This window comes from Lepus europaeus, chromosome 5, assembly GCF_033115175.1.
Source record: "Lepus europaeus isolate LE1 chromosome 5, mLepTim1.pri, whole genome shotgun sequence".
Taxonomy (NCBI): Eukaryota; Metazoa; Chordata; class Mammalia; order Lagomorpha; family Leporidae; genus Lepus; species Lepus europaeus.
In genome coordinates, this window is record NC_084831.1 from 17,965,627 (window position 1) to 17,980,831 (window position 15,205).

The 15,205-nt window shown below is 51.9% G+C and overlaps 1 protein-coding gene across 1 annotated transcript in view; it reads left to right on the plus strand.

Annotated features, from left to right (window-relative positions):
- Positions 1–15,205, plus strand: part of NIPAL3 (NIPA like domain containing 3) — a 49,604-nt gene that overhangs the window by 18,433 nt on the left and 15,966 nt on the right. The window contains exons 3-6 of the mRNA XM_062190636.1: positions 2,963–3,031; positions 4,014–4,185; positions 8,781–8,840; positions 13,475–13,620. Coding sequence (XP_062046620.1) covers positions 2,963–3,031; positions 4,014–4,185; positions 8,781–8,840; positions 13,475–13,620 — 447 coding nt within the window. The remainder of the gene's footprint in view (positions 1–2,962; positions 3,032–4,013; positions 4,186–8,780; positions 8,841–13,474; positions 13,621–15,205) is intronic.

Below are 15,205 nucleotides of genomic sequence, written 5' to 3' on the forward strand. Positions count from 1 at the left end.
CTTGGGTCAGGGATGTGGGCTCCTAGTGGCCATCTGGGGGACACCCAGTCTGCTCAGGTGAGAGGACCTAGCCAAGGCTGCATGAAATGACAGCGGAGCAGAGACTAGAACTCGGGCTCTTGGCATCCGTCCCTTGTGCCTTGCTGGCGAGAGACAAGGTCGGCCTCGTGGTGACTTCATTCAGGGGGGGCTCTCTCCCACCTCTTGCCCTCACAGCGTGTCAGCTGCTCCTTCTCAGAGAAGACCTCAGTCCAGCTCTCTGAGAGCATCTGCACCCCAGGGGAGGGTGGGAGGGGGCAGGGTTTACTTTGTCCCCTACTGTTGCCCCGTGCTGAGGAGAGGGCCTCGGCCACTGGCCCTCTGGGGCTGCGGGCTGGTGATCTGTCTTTCCAGGTGCACCGAGTGCTGGGAGCGTGATTATGCTGGTTCTGCTTCCTGCCGAGTCCCTAAGTCCCATGACCTTGAGATTGGGCAGGAATCCACAGGGCGGGCCATAGGTGGGGGCAGCCTCATGAGCAGAGGGTCTTGGCCAAGGCTCGTCCTAGGAAGAAAGGATCCACACCGGGCTGAAATCGAGCATTCCTCTGTTGTTTGGTGGTGAGGTTGTGTGCACTGAGGACATATTGCAGTGTGGTTTAAATGCTAAGCTGAGTACCCTTTGGCTCAGCAGTTGCACGTCTAAGAATTTATGCCAGGGGACTCATCCACACAAGTGCACAAAAAAATATGTGAACTAGGATTTCCATCACAGCATTGTTTCTAAAAAAGGAAATTAGGGTGGGGGAGCATTTGGCACAGTGGTTCGGCTGCTGCTGGATCCCATATCAGAGTTTTGGGACACCTGGATCCCATATCAGAGTGTCTGGAGCAGTCCTGGCCCCGCTTCCAATTCCAGCTTCCTGCTAATGTGCAGGTTTTTTAAATTGTATTTGAAAGGCAGAGTTACAGACAGGCAGAGGCGGAGAGAGAAAGTTTTCCATCCACTGGTTCACTCCCCAAATGGCCACGACAGCTGGAGCTGTGCCAATCCAAAGCCAGGAGCCAGGAGCTTCTTCCAGGTCTCCCATGTAGGTGCAGGGGCCCAAGCACTTGGGCTTTTCCAGGCCATAGCAGAGAGCTGGATTGGAAGTGGAGCAGCTGGGTCTCAAACCCATATGAGATGTGGGCACTGCCGGTGGCAGCTTTACCTGCTACGCTGCAGCGCGGGCCTCACTAATGTGACGATTAGCAGGTGAAGGGAGGCAGCTGGTGATGGCTCAAGTGTTTGGATCCCTGCCACCCATACAGAAGAACTGGAGTGAGCTCCAGGCTCCTGGTTTCAGCCTGGTCCAAGCCCAGCTGTAGGAGGCATTTGGGAAGTGAATCAGCAGCTAGGAGATCTCTGTCTGTCTGTCTCCATCTCTGGTGGAGACATTTAAAGTAAAAATAATTAAAACTTTTTAATTAAAAAAAGGAAACAGCCTAAGTATCTAATTATAGTACAGCGTGATATAAATACGGCACGTCCAAATGATGGGTTGACATTTATTGAAAATGATGCATTAGATGTGCATGTAGGGAAATGTGCTCATAATGTTTAATAGCAGGTTACAAAACAGATTGTAATCTTGTTTTTCTAAAGTAGATGAATATTTCCACCAGTATCTAAATTTATGGGCAGAATTAAGTTGACCAGAGTAAAAACCAAAATGTTTGTAGTCATTGTCACTGGATTATGGAAATATACAAGGCTTTTCTATTGGGTTATTATTTTTCTTTATATTTCCTAAATATGCTACAATGAATATATGTTCAATAATCATTTTTAAAGTTAAAGAAAGGGGACTGGTGTTGCCAGCGGGTTAAGCTGTCAACTGTGATGTCGGCATCTCACACTGGAGTGCTGGTCGGAGTCCCCACTGCTCGGCTGCCAATCCAGCTTCCTGCTAATGGGCCTGGGAAGGCAGCAGTAGATGGTCCAAGCATTTGGGTTCCTGCCACCCATGTGGGATGATATTTCCACCTCCTGGTTTCGGCCTGACCCAGCCCTAGCTATTGTGGCCACTTGGGGAGTGAACCAGCTGATGGAAGATTCTTTCTCTCTCTTTGTCTCTCTGCCTTTCGAATAAACAAACAAATCTTTTTTAAAAAAAAGTTCTAGGGGCCAGCGCTGTGGCGTAGCGGGTAAAGCCGCTGCCTGCAGTGCCAGCATCCCATATGGGCTCCAGTTTGAGTTCTGGCTGCTCCACTTCCAACTCAGCTCTCTGCTATGGCCTAGGAAAGCAGTAGAAGATGGCCCAAGTCCTTGGGCCCCTGCACCCACGTGGGAGACCTGAAAGAAGCTCCTGGCTCCTGATCAGCACAGATCTGGCCATTGCAGCCATCTGGAGAATGAACCAGAGGATGAAAGACCCCTCTCTCTCTCTTTCTCTCTCTTTGTCTCTCTGCCTCTCTGTGGTTCTGCCTTTCAAATAAAGAAAGTTTAAAAAAAAAAAGTTTCTAAAAGATTTAAAAAACCATGCCAAGAAATCTGAACCTTACTCATAAGGTGATTCAAATTAACTTTTTGTAAATTAAATAACGGAAAATGCTAAGCAAGTCAGCCAGTGAAGAGCCTCACTGAGGCCGGCTCTGGGCCACGAGAAGTGCCCCTGCCTGTATTGTCTCGTAAACTCTGACTCCAGAAGTAGCTTTTCTCTGTGACACGTGGCCAGTCAGTGCAAGGCAGGGCATGGCGGAGCAGGACTCAGCGTGTCAGGTCATCGTGGCCAGGCAGCCATGGGCGGTGTTTTCTAGAAGTGTCCAATGTGATGCAGTGCTTTGTAAACTTGCAAGGCTGCTGGTGACAGCGTGGTAGTGGAACTCCAGCAGAGGGTCTGGGTTGTGGCCTGGGGAAGGATGCTGTCTGGGGACAGCAAGCAGGCAGATGCCACACATGTCCTGAGGCCCCACTCACGTCTTCTCCTGTGAACTTTCCTTCCAGGAAAACTTGATTGGCGCCCTCCTGGCCATTTTCGGGCACCTGGTGGTCAGCATTGCTCTTAACCTCCAGGTAAGTTCCGGTCACCAGCACCACGTGGGGCCGAGGTCCAGCAGTGGGTCAGGGTGGCTTGTCCAGGTTTGTATGTGAGTGTGTGTGTGTGTGTTGGGGGAGGGGCAGAGCTAAGGCCGCTGGAGGCTGCCCCTAGCCAGGGGAGGGTGAGAGTCCGTGGAGGAATGGCCCAGGGCCCTGTCCTGGGGAGGGTGAATGTGAATTGGGTTTTCCTGTGGACACACACATGGGCATCGTGCCCATCAGCCGTCCTGCGTGCATGGGAGGGTTTCTGAGGCTGTGTGGCCCCCGACTGCTTGTCTGGTTCCTTCTCTGGACAGCAGTAGCTCTGCCTGTTTCCCTGCTTCTGTACAGCCCACACAGGATCCTCTCCAGGGGCAGCCGTGGCGCCGTGGCCCTCTGCATCAGCAGGGCTTCCTAGCCTGCCTTTGTTACTGCCTCGGCTTCAATATCCCAAGTTCACATTTCCAAAAAAAAATAATACTGCCTGGCTTGAGCCCAGGGTCCATCCCGGGGAGGGCAAGGTCTCCCAATCCCCACATGACTGCCCAAGAAGAGCTTCAGGCCTTTTACAGAGGAGGGTACAGGCCAGAGTCCTGGGGACCATGCCTCGGGGGAGGTGTCAGCTCCAAGGCCAGGCCTAAGTGGGGCTCCTCCAACCAGCGCTCCCAGCCAGCCCGCACGCTGCCTGTGATGTGCGTGAGGAATGCCCATTTCCAGGCCTTGCCCCAGGATGAGGCCCTGACATGTGCATTTTTGCAGTTTCTGGGGGAAGCGGTGAGGATCCCAGCCACTGGAGAATGCTGTCTAGAAACAGCTATCTGGTCCTGCCTGGGACAGCTGCCGCTTCTCTCTGCCCTGAGCGTGCACCCCAGAGGGAGCTGACAGGCCCCCCTAAGGCCGGGGTAGATTTAGGAGAGATGCACCTGAGCGTTTCCACCCCAGACATCTGAGCAGGTCGCATTCTTCCTGGCATTTCTAGAAGTACTGCCACATCCGCCTGGCCGGCACCAAGGACCCCCGGGCCTACTTCAAGACCAAGACATGGTGGCTGGGCCTGTTCCTGCTGCTCCTGGGGGAGCTGGGCGTGTTCGCCTCCTACGCCTTCGCTCCCCTCTCGCTCATCGTGCCCCTCGGGGCAGTCTCTGTGATAGGTAAGACCAGGGCCCCACCCCGCCTTCCCCCGGCACTCACCCACCCGTGTGGCCTGCTTGTCACCCCCGGGACACACACCAGCTTTTGCTTTGATAGCAGTAACTTAAGACATCGGGCCCTGCCCTGAGTGCTTTCTGGGTCTTAGTTCTTGGAATCCTCCTGGCAACCTTCTGAGGAAGAACTGTTATTATCCCCGTTTTACACCTGGGGAAACTGAGGCACAAAGCAGTGAAGTTATTTCCCCCGGATCACACGACTGTGAGTGGCAGGCCTGGGGGCTGGACCAGGCCGTCTGGCCGCAGGAGCTGTTTGAGATGCAGCATGTTTATTAGAACAGCTTGTCACTTCTGCAGAGGCAGCTGAGCCATGTAGGTAAGCCAGGCTTCTGCAGGGTGCAGATACCTCGCACCTCCAGGAAGTGTGCACGCACACACACACACACACACACACCCCGTCTCCTCTGATCTCTGTCCTCCGCTGGCGTCATCGTAACCCCATCCCCAACTTTCTCATCAGCCATTGCACTGATTCCCGGAGTCACTGAGCCAGTGCTTTGGAGCAAAGACAAGGCAGCTCTCATGCCCACGAGGCCACAGATAAAATAGAATTAGAAAAAGCTCTTCCAGAAGTGATGTTGGTCGGTTAGAGAACAGAACTTTTGTGTGCGGGAGCTTGACTGGTGAACTGGCTCTGCGGGCCAGCTGTTGTCCGCCTAGAAGCTCCTCCCTGCTCGCACAGGAAAAGACCACTTATGCGCCTTACTCCTGCTTGCGTCATCAGGGCCTCGTCTGCAGCGAGGACGGTGTATGCACGGCCACTGTGCGCCCCTTCCTCGGCCTGAGCAGACATCTTTAATCGATCATTGCATTCCTTCTAGCCAGCCTGCATGGGCCTCAGGGTGGACACATATGCCTTCCCCGATCCAACTATAAGAGCCTCTTTTGCTTGGCCCTGGTTGGCAGTCTGGCAGCTGACAAAGTAAATGAGGTCCTCAGACATGCTATGCACAGTATACTTAAAATGTCTTTTGAATGCTTTTTAAATATATATATATATATATATATATATATATATATAATCTATTTGAAAGGCAGAGTTATATATAAAGAGAGAGAAAGAGAGAGAGAAATCTTCCACCTGCTGATTTACTCCCCAAATGGCTGCAATGGCTGGAGCTGGGCCAGGCCAAAGCCAGGAGCCAGAAGCTTCCACCAAGTCTCCCACATGGGTGCAAGGACCCAAGCACTTGGACCATCCTCCACTGCTTTCCCACGCACATTGACAGGGAGCTGGATCAGAAGTGGGGCAGCTGGGACTTGAACCCATGCCCATATGGGATGCTGGTGCCACAGGCAGCAGCTTTACCCTCTGCCTCGACACCAGCCCCTTTTAAATGCTTTTAACTGAGGCAAGTGGTTTGCCATAGTCTCAGCCTTTCCCTGTTACCTTACATCTGACCCATTCTGTACGCCTCTGTTGCTGCCCAGTCCACACAGATAATTAGATTTGTCCCCTTACCTCTCTGCTTTGCCCATTGCTGGTATCTCCAGGGGGCTCCTGGAGCTTTCTTCACAATAGGAATAAGTGGCCGAGTGACAAATGCTGTCAGTATGGCCGTCACCGTGGTTCACTAGGCTAATCCTCCTCCTGCGGCACTGGCACTCCAGGTTCTAGTCCTGGTCGGGGCACCGGATTCTGTCTCGGTTGTTCCTCTTCCAGTCCAGCTCCCTGCTGTGGCCCGGGAGTGCAGTGGAGGATGGCCCAGGTCCTTGGGCCCTGCACCTGCATGGGAGACCAGGAGGAGGCACCTGGCTCCTGGCTTCAGATCGGCACAGCACGCCGGCCGCAATGCGCCAGCAGTAGTGGCCACTTGGGGGGTGAACCAATGGAAAAAGGAAGGCCTTTCTCTCTGTCTCTCTCTCTCACTGTCCACTCTGCCTGTCAAAAAAAAAAAAAAAATGCTGTCAGTATCGGTCTGAATCTTAACAATGATGAAATAACCAAATTCTTAAAGAAGGAGGCTACAGTATAATAGAAGGACTTCAGGGATCACCCACTGGAAACTAAGGGGCTCCTGGAACTCCTAAAGTCACCAAGAAAAATAACATTAAAGACAACAGTAGCCAATGTTTAGGAGACCAAAAAACAAATGAAGCATAGTTTCAGACAAAGTGAAGAAACTACAGAACAGAACACAGGAAGTATGGGAGCAGGACTTTACTTCAGGTTTTGCTAACTGGTGGTAAGGAGGACCTCTGACACCTTAGCCTTACCATGCACAAGTTCATTCCTCAGTGGAGACTCCTGATGGCAGACTGTCTCCCTTGTAAGGCATGAGTCATGGGCCTTGGCCATTTCAGTCATGATCCTTGGCCATCTTCCTAAAATAGGTTCAAACTTAAGCAAAATCAAGAACTACATGGTACACTGAGAATACTTTGAGAAAAATTTAAATTCAAGAAACAAGAACAGGATACTATGAAAAAAGAATCCTTAAGAAGTATAAAGGAATATTTGGATGTTAAAAGCATGACCATTTGGGAATTTTAAAGCAGTAGTAAAGGAAACAGGGGAAGGAGGCCAGTGCTGTGGCTTAGCAGGTAAAGCTGCCACTTGCAGTGCAGGCATCCATATGGGCACCGGTTCAAGTCCCAGCTGCTCCACTTCTGATCTAGCTCGCTGCTAATGCGCTTGGATGAGGCCATTTGGGGAGTGAATAAGCAGCCAGAAAAACTCAGCCTTTCAAGTAAATAAATAAATCTTACAAAAAGAGAGAGAGAGTGGGACCCAGTGCTGTGGCACAGCAGGTTAAAGCCCTGGCCTGAAGCACCAGCATCCCATATGGGCACCAGTTCTGGTCCAAGCTGCTCCTCTTCCGATTCAGCTCTCTGCTATGGCCTGGGAAAGCAGTAGAAGATGGCCCAAGTCCTTGGGCCCCTGTGCCCACGTGGGAGGCCCGGAGGAGGCTCCTGGCTCCTGGCTTTGGATCAGTGCAGCTCCAGCCATTGTGGCCATCTGGGGTGTGAAACAGTGGATGGAAGACTTCTCCATCTCTGCCTCTCTGTGTAACTCTGTCTTTCAAATAAATAAATCTTGAGAGAGAGAAACAGAGGAGGGGGGAAGGAAAGCTGTTCTCCACGGAAGAGTGACACCTAACTCAAGGAAAAGGTGTAATAGAACTAGAACCTATTTTACAGCACATCATTTTGACTCGGGGATTCCGATGAAGATGGCCAATGGATGTCAGAACCATTAGCTGAATATGCCCATAGAGTGCATCATGTGCATCATCCCGTTGATCACTGGTTGCAGGAGGAAACATACACAGTGAAGATCACAGTTGCTCCTGTCACAGGGACAGTCGGGCTCTGAGTCTCCTGGTGTGATGGAAAGTGAACAAAGCAGCTTCACCCGCAAACTGTCATTGCCCGGAGCCGTGTGCTTTCATCTGATCAGGACCTGGTCCTGTGCTGGACCGCACGGCACTCACAGGAAGAGGGACAAGGCCAACTTAGGATTTGCCCTAAGTGTAAAACACACCCCAGATCACAGATACGGTATTTTTAAAAGTAAAGTACATTGACGATTTTTATATTGGTCCTATGATAAAGTGGTATATCTTGGATATATTAAATACATGATTAAAAATTTTTAAGATTTATGTATTTATTTGAAAAGCAGAGAGAGAGAGTACACTTCCATTCACTGGTTCAGTCCTCAAATGGCTGGAATGGCTGGAGCTGGGCCAGACCAAAGCCAGGAGTCAAGAATTTATTCTGGATCTCCCACATGTATGCAGGGGCCCAAGTACTTGGGCCATCCTTTGCTGCTTTCCCAAGTGCATTAGCAGGGAGCTGAATCAGAAGTAGAGCAGCCAGGCCAGCATTGCAGGTGGCGGCTTTATCAGCTCTGTCACAACACTGATCCCATGATTAACTTTTTAAGATTTATTTTGCTTATTTGAAAGGCAGAGTTACAGAGAGAGAGACATAAAGAGAATCTTCATCTGCTGGGTCACTCCCCAGGTGGCCACAATGGCCAGGGCTGGGCCAGGCTGAAGCCAGGAGCCAGGAGCTTCTTCCAGGTCTCCCTACCAGAGTCCTTTAGGGCCACCACAGGTCAGCCGAGAGTGTGGCAAAGTCAGGGAGAGAAACAGACCAGGGAGGGATGTGTCGGAGGCAGGTGTCCCAGTGGAAGGAGCAAGAACCCCAGCCGACCAGAGTCCTGGGGTCAGGCTGTGCCTTCCCTTAGCAGCTGCGGGACCTAGAGCGGGTCCGTCCCCTGGTTCAGCCTCAGCGTCCCGCCTCCAAGGGCGGACGGACCAGAAATGACTTGTGTGAATCACCTGTTGCCAACACATCTCAACGCGCGGTGCCCCGCCTCCTAGGAAACCATCCGGAAGGCTCAGAGCGGAGCTTCCCTCTCCCAGGCGGAGCAACAGGGGGCAGGGGGACCGAGCTGGGGGGGGGGGGGATGGGGGAGGGGGCGGCCCCAGCTCCAAGGCAGACCACCCAGTGTGGGGGCCTGGGCGAAGGGACTCCCTCCAACCTCAGACAACCTCAGTGCTCTTTCCCCTGTGCTTTTTGTTTTCCAGCTAGTGCCATCATAGGGATCATATTCATCAAAGAAAAATGGAAACCGAAAGACTTCCTGAGTAAGTTCGGGGCCCTGCGCCCTGTCTCTGACTCTATGTGTGTGTGCTGTTTCATTTCTTTTGCTTTGACAGGCAAAGAGATACAGACAGAGCTCCCATTTGCTGAGTTGCTCCCCAAATGGCCACAGTGACCTCAAACCAGAGGTCAAAGCCAGGAGTCTGGAACTAGTCCTGGTCTCCCACATGGGTGGCAGGGACCCACCACCTGAGCCATCACCTGCTGCCTCCCAGGGCCTGCGTTAGCAGAAAGCGGGAGTCAGGAGCCCCAGCTGAGTATCGAACCCAGGCACTCAGATATGGGATGTGGGCATCTGATTTACTGGATTTTTTTTATTCATTCTAAAACAGTTGGATTTAAAGTTTAACTGCTGAGGCGATGTTGTGGCACAAGGGGTTAAACTGCTGCCTGTGAGGCCAGTATCCCATATGGGTGCCGGGTTGTGTCTCAGCTGTTCCACTTCTGATCCAGCTCCCTGCTAATGGCCTGGGAAACACAGCAGAAGATGGTTCAAATGTATGGGCCCCTGCCACCCACTTGGAATACCCAGATAAAGCTCCTGGCTCCTGGCTTCAGCCTGGCCCAGCCCTGGCCATTGCAGCCATCTGAGGCGTGAACCAGCAGATGGAAGAGCTCTTTCTCTCTGTCTCCGCCCACCCCCGTAACTCTGACTTTCAAAATAAATAAATTTTAGAGTTCAACTGCCTCCCGTTCCCCCCATGAGCCTGTTTCCCACCCTCATCGGGTTCCTGAGGGCTGAGTTTTTAAGTCAGTGCCTCCCAAACCTGCTTCACATCAGAATCACCTGTGAGACTTTTATAAAAGGAATTTTTTATTCATTCCATTTAATCAATATTTATTTATTTATTTTAAAGGATTTATTTTATTTATTTGAAAGGCAGAGTTACAGAAAAAGAGCGAGAGCGAGAGAGAGAGAGAATATTCCATCCAGTGGTTCACTCCCCAGTGGCTGTAACACCTGAGGTTGGGCCACGCCAAATCCTGGAACCTGGAACTCAATCCAGGTCTCCTGCATGGGTGGCAGGAGCCAGAGTACTTGGGTCATCTCCCTCTTCTGTCTCAGGTGCAGTAGCAGGGAGCTGGCTTGGAAACAAGGCAGCCAGGACTCAAACCAGTGTTCCAATGTGGGCTGCCAGTGCTGCAAGCGGCAGCTTCACCTGCTGCACACAAAGCTGGCCCTCACCCAATGTGTACTGAGCATCTATCATTCAGATTTTTGGAAACCCAGTAGAAGGCACCCTTCTTCTGTGAGCTGTAAAGCAATGAGAGTCAAACCCGGGAGGTCAAAGTTCTGCGTTATTTTGAATGAACATGAAATTTATTTATGTTTCATATACAGCTTATAAACAGAGCCTGAACTGTGTGCAGTATTTTCTGTGCACCTGTGTTTTGACTGACCTGTCACAGGAGGTCAGGGGTATAATATTCCACTTGTGATACCACGTTGGTGCTTCTAAGTTTTGAATTTCAAAGCAGTTCGAGTTTTCAGATTAGGGATGTTCAACCTGTACTGAGAAGAAAAAGCAAACAAACAAAAACCCGACATTCCACATGGTATCACATTTCTGGAGACTGTGGGATGACATAGACATAGTCAGTTCTAGCACAGAAGGTTCCAGAGGCCAGTGGTCACCATAGCTGCAGCTCAGACCTCCCTGTGCTTTCTGACTTTCTTGGGCGGGGCTGAACCTCAGGAGCTTGACCACACGGGGTTCAGCTGGGACGTGGCAGGGCCCTGGGAAGAGGCAGGAGGTCCCTGTGCTTCACCCAGGAGCGGGGCTCCTGGAGAGCTCACAGGCCTGGGAGGTGTACATAGGAGCGCAGTGAGAGTGCTAGGGGTTCCCTTGGGAGTGGGTTAAATAGCCCGTGAGGAAGGGATCAGGCACTGTTTTAAAAGGTACACATTAGCCATGAGAATTTATTCTTGTTGTGTTATTTGTTTTTAGTTAGCCCGTAGAGTGATTCTGTCCTTAAAATGTTCCCTGTAAAACGACAGTGAGATCACAGTATTGGCTACCCTGCAGATGGCAGCCCTAAGTGTTGGCAGGTGCGCTCGGAACCCCCACACTGTGCCAGTAGAAGTGTGGAGTGACACAGCCACCTCGGCAAACCCTGGGACAGTACCTGCGGAGCTCTCACAGGTCACAGCTGGGACCAGGAATTCCAGTCCTCACTGTATGCCCAACACAAGTACACACGCGCATGTCTCCCAAATGGCGGTGCCAGAATGTTCACAGCCACATTCTTGGAGAGCCCTTAAGTGCCCCGCACAGCGGAGTGGATCAGTGCATCATTTTCCTCCTGTGTAATACAGAGCACAGCACTGGGCAGCCTTGAGAGGCTGGCTGTGCACTCCACGGCACAGAGACGCACACGCCTCAGGCTGCACGTACACGCACCAGAACATTCTGCAGGGCCCCTTGTATAAAGTTCATACCGACAAAGCCATCCGTGTTGTTGAAAGTCAAGACGGGTTGCCGGCGCCGTGGCTCAACAGGCTAATCCTCCACCTTGCGGCGCCGGCACACCGGGTTCTAGTCCCGGTTGGGGCGCCGGATTCTATCCCGGTTGCCCCTCTTCCAGGCCAGCTCTCTGCTGTGGCCCGGGAGTGCAGTGGAGGATGGCCCAAGTGCTTGGGCCCTGCACCCCATAGGAGACCGGAAGTACCTGGCTCCTGGCTTCAGATCAGCGAGATGCGCCGGTCGCAGTGCACCGGCCGCAGCGGCCATTGGAGGGTGAACCATTGGAAAAATGAAGACCTTTCTCTCTGTCTTTCCTCTCTCACTGTCCACTCTGCCTGTCAAAAAAAAAAAAAGAAGAAGAAGAAAGTCAAAACGGGTTACCCCAGGACTGGGAGTCTAGGATTGGGGGATTCGGTGTCCTGCTTTTTCCTGCTTGATCTGGGTGAGGGTTTCATGGGTGTTTGCTTTGTGAAGATTCTCTATACATGCCTCATTAGAGTTCTTTTTAACATTAAATGTTATTTTCAGTTTTTAAATAATGTTGTTTATGTGTTCTTCTTAATTGAAAGGCTGAGAGAGAGAGAGAGAGAGAGAGAGAGAGAGGGAGGGAGAGGGAGAGAGACATCTTCATCTGCTGGTTTACTCCCCAAATGACTATAACAGCCAAGGCTGGGCTAGGCCTAAGCCAGAAGCCAGGAGCTCCATCCGGGCCTCCCACTGGGTTGCAGGGGCCAAGAAGTACTTAAGACATCACCTGTTTATCAGCAGGAAGCTGGATCAGAAGTGGAGAAGCTGAGGCCAGCGCCACGGCTCACTAGGCTAATCCTCCGCCTTGCGGCGCCGGCACACCGGGTTCTAGTCCCGGTCGGGGCACCAGATTCTGTCCCGGTTGCCCCTCTTCCAGGCCAGCTCTCTGCTGTGGCCAGGGAGTGCAGTGGAGGATGGCCCAAGTCCTTGGGCCCTGCACCCCATGGGAGACCAGGATAAGCACCTGGCTCCTGCCATCGGATCAGCGCGGTGCGCCGGCCACAGCGCGCTACCGCGGCAGCCATTGGAGGGTGAACCAACGGCAAAAGGAAGACCTTTCTCTCTGTCTCTCTCTCACTGTCCACTCTGCCTGTCAAAAAAAAAAAAAAAAAAAAGACTGATCTCTTCTCTTTTAAAAAAAAAAAAAAAAAGTGGAGAAGCTGGGGCTTAAATGAGGCATTCTGACAAGAAGGCCTCTCACTCGCCCAGCAAAGACTCCAGGATGTCACCTATGACAGAGATTCACTCCAGAGACAGCTCAGCGCAGCCCTGCCACAGCACTTATTCCTCAGAATTCTTCCTCATGGTGTTGTCCTTGAAGTCAGAGAGTTTGTCATCACCTCTGGATTACATACACCAGGATATCGAATCCCTAGCAGGAGGGCTAACTAAAGGGCTGATCCGCTGACGACTGAGTGAGGCGTTATTCCCGTGCCATGGATTAGGAGACTGAGCTCAGTGAAGAACAGAGAGCTCACTGCACACCCGGTTCTCCTTACTTTCTGAGCATATGTTAACTTCTTGAGTTCCTAAAAAGATCAATGGTCAAGCTGTTTTCATGTTTCTCATGAAATTTATTGAAAATAATGCTTAATTACTTCAGCCACATCTTTGAATCCACAAACATTTATCAAGCACTGAAATGTGTTTGATGACAGGGATAAAATGTTGATAATTATTTAAAATTAAGGTGTTAAGCCTGCTCAAGAAATATGAGAATATGGACAGCTTCTCAACCACTGTGCCCCAAGTGGTTTTTTTTTTTTTTTTTTTTTTTTTTTAGATTTTATTTACTTGAGAGGCATAATTACAGACAGAGAGTGAGACAGAAAGAGAGGCTTTCCGTCTGCCTGTTCACTCCTCAGACGGCCAAAACGGCTCCTGGCTTCAGCCTGACCCAGCCCCAGCCACGGTGGTCACTTGGGGAGTGAACCAGCAGTTGGAAGATCTCTCTGTCTCTCCCTCTGTGTCTGTAACTCTGACTTTCAAATAAATAAAATGAATCTTAAAAAGAAGAAGAAAACGGAAAAACAGCAACAGTAACGGGCCACGGTGTGTTGTACAAGGAGCCTGCTGTTCCACAGCTAAGAGCTCAGATTGAGCCCCAGGCCTCTCCCTCCCCACAGGGCGCTACGTCCTGTCCTTTGTTGGCTGCGGGCTGGCCGTTGTGGGCACCTACCTGCTGGTGACATTCGCACCCAACAGTCACGAGAAGATGACGGGCGAGAACGTCACCAGACACCTCGTGAGCTGGCCTTTCCTCTTGTACATGGTAAGAGGAGCCTCGGGTCCTCCCACCTGGCGGGGGTGGGGGTGGGGGGTGGGGTTCCGGGCCGGGGAGGGGGCAGGGACCAAGTCCCAGAAACCAGAAACTGGAGCCTGTGAATCGCAAGGTTCCGCAGACCATGGTTGTGGAGGGCGGGGCTCACGGGGAAATGCTGACTTCACTCACGCCCGAGTGCTGTCCAGGACCAGAGACAGGCGGCCGCCAGCTTACTGCCCAGCCGTGAGGACAGACTGCTCATGTCCGTCCGGTCTAATGGGGAAATGGAAAGTCTATCAGTAGCTGTCTCCGTCGGATTGTGTTTTATTAACATCTCTACGGTGACTATTTAACTTTTATGGTGAGAAAAAAGTTAGCATTCTAAATGATTTACGAATGTAAAAACAAAGCTGGGAGACCCTGGGAAATGCGTCCCCTCTCCCCACACCAGCCCTCAGTCCTCTCGCTCCAGTCACATCCGCATTAGGTCTGCAGCTCAACCCAGGCAGACACGTAGGGTCTTCAGGAGAGCTTCCGGTGTGTTCTTTTTCCATGCCCTGCACCAAGCTCAGCATTTTTAGGTTCTCTCAGCAATCCAGGAAAGTAAGTGTTTCCCCCCATTTCATGAGAAAACTGGGCCTCGGGGAGCTGAGCTGCCTCCATCAGAGCCCACGGGGCCGAGCCTGGCTGGCTGTGAGCACCTGGCCCCAGGTGTGGTCTGCATTGCCCCGAGCTGTCATTTTCCACTGACCTGAGCAGCCTGGGCCCTGATTGGGTAAGGGGCCCTGGACCATGGCTTCCTAGGTGAAGAACAGACCACCTGAGATTGGGGCTGTGCGGGCGCTCTGGGTCAGCCAGCTCCAGGTCTCTCTGGTGGGCATGGAGCAATGTCCACACAGCACAGCCAAGATGCACATCTCCAGGCCAAAGCTGACCCCACTGCAGGCCTTCCCCTCGAGGAATCCTGGGCTCCAACCCTTTCTGTGCTGCGTGGCCTTGGCCAAGTCACTCTCCCTCTCTGTTTCCTTCTCACGCTGGTGAGAATCACTGGACTTAGCATTGTTGTTGGGAGATACACAGAGCAGCGAGTGAATCACCCAGCACGTGGTGGCTGCTCGGTGAATGATTCCATTTGTCTGGCTTCCCCATGCCTGCGAGGTGGTGCTGCCAGCTGGGGTGATTTATGGAACCCAAATCAGTCAATATCTACTGCGCGTTTGCAGCATGCCAGCACGGTGGAGCTGAAGCCATAAACGCTGCTCATAGAACTCAGGGCTGTTGGCGGCAGCCAGCTCAGCATCTAAAGCCGAGTGCCTTCCAGCATCATCTCCGCATCGTAAAGAACCGTGGGGGGAAGCAGCCGAGCAGCGGGCACCCCCACCCCTGAGTGCATGCCGGGTGGCTGGCAGTGTTGACGCGGGCCCCTGCATCAGCCTGGTGGAGAATTCGGCTGCAATTAAAGACAATTATGATGACTTCCTACGACGCAGAGACGGTTGACCATCACGGAAAACAGTCCCTAGGACAGACAAGGAAGAAACAGGGGAAGTGAAGACAGCTGTGTTGCATGGTCCCTGATTACCCGTTGCTGTGT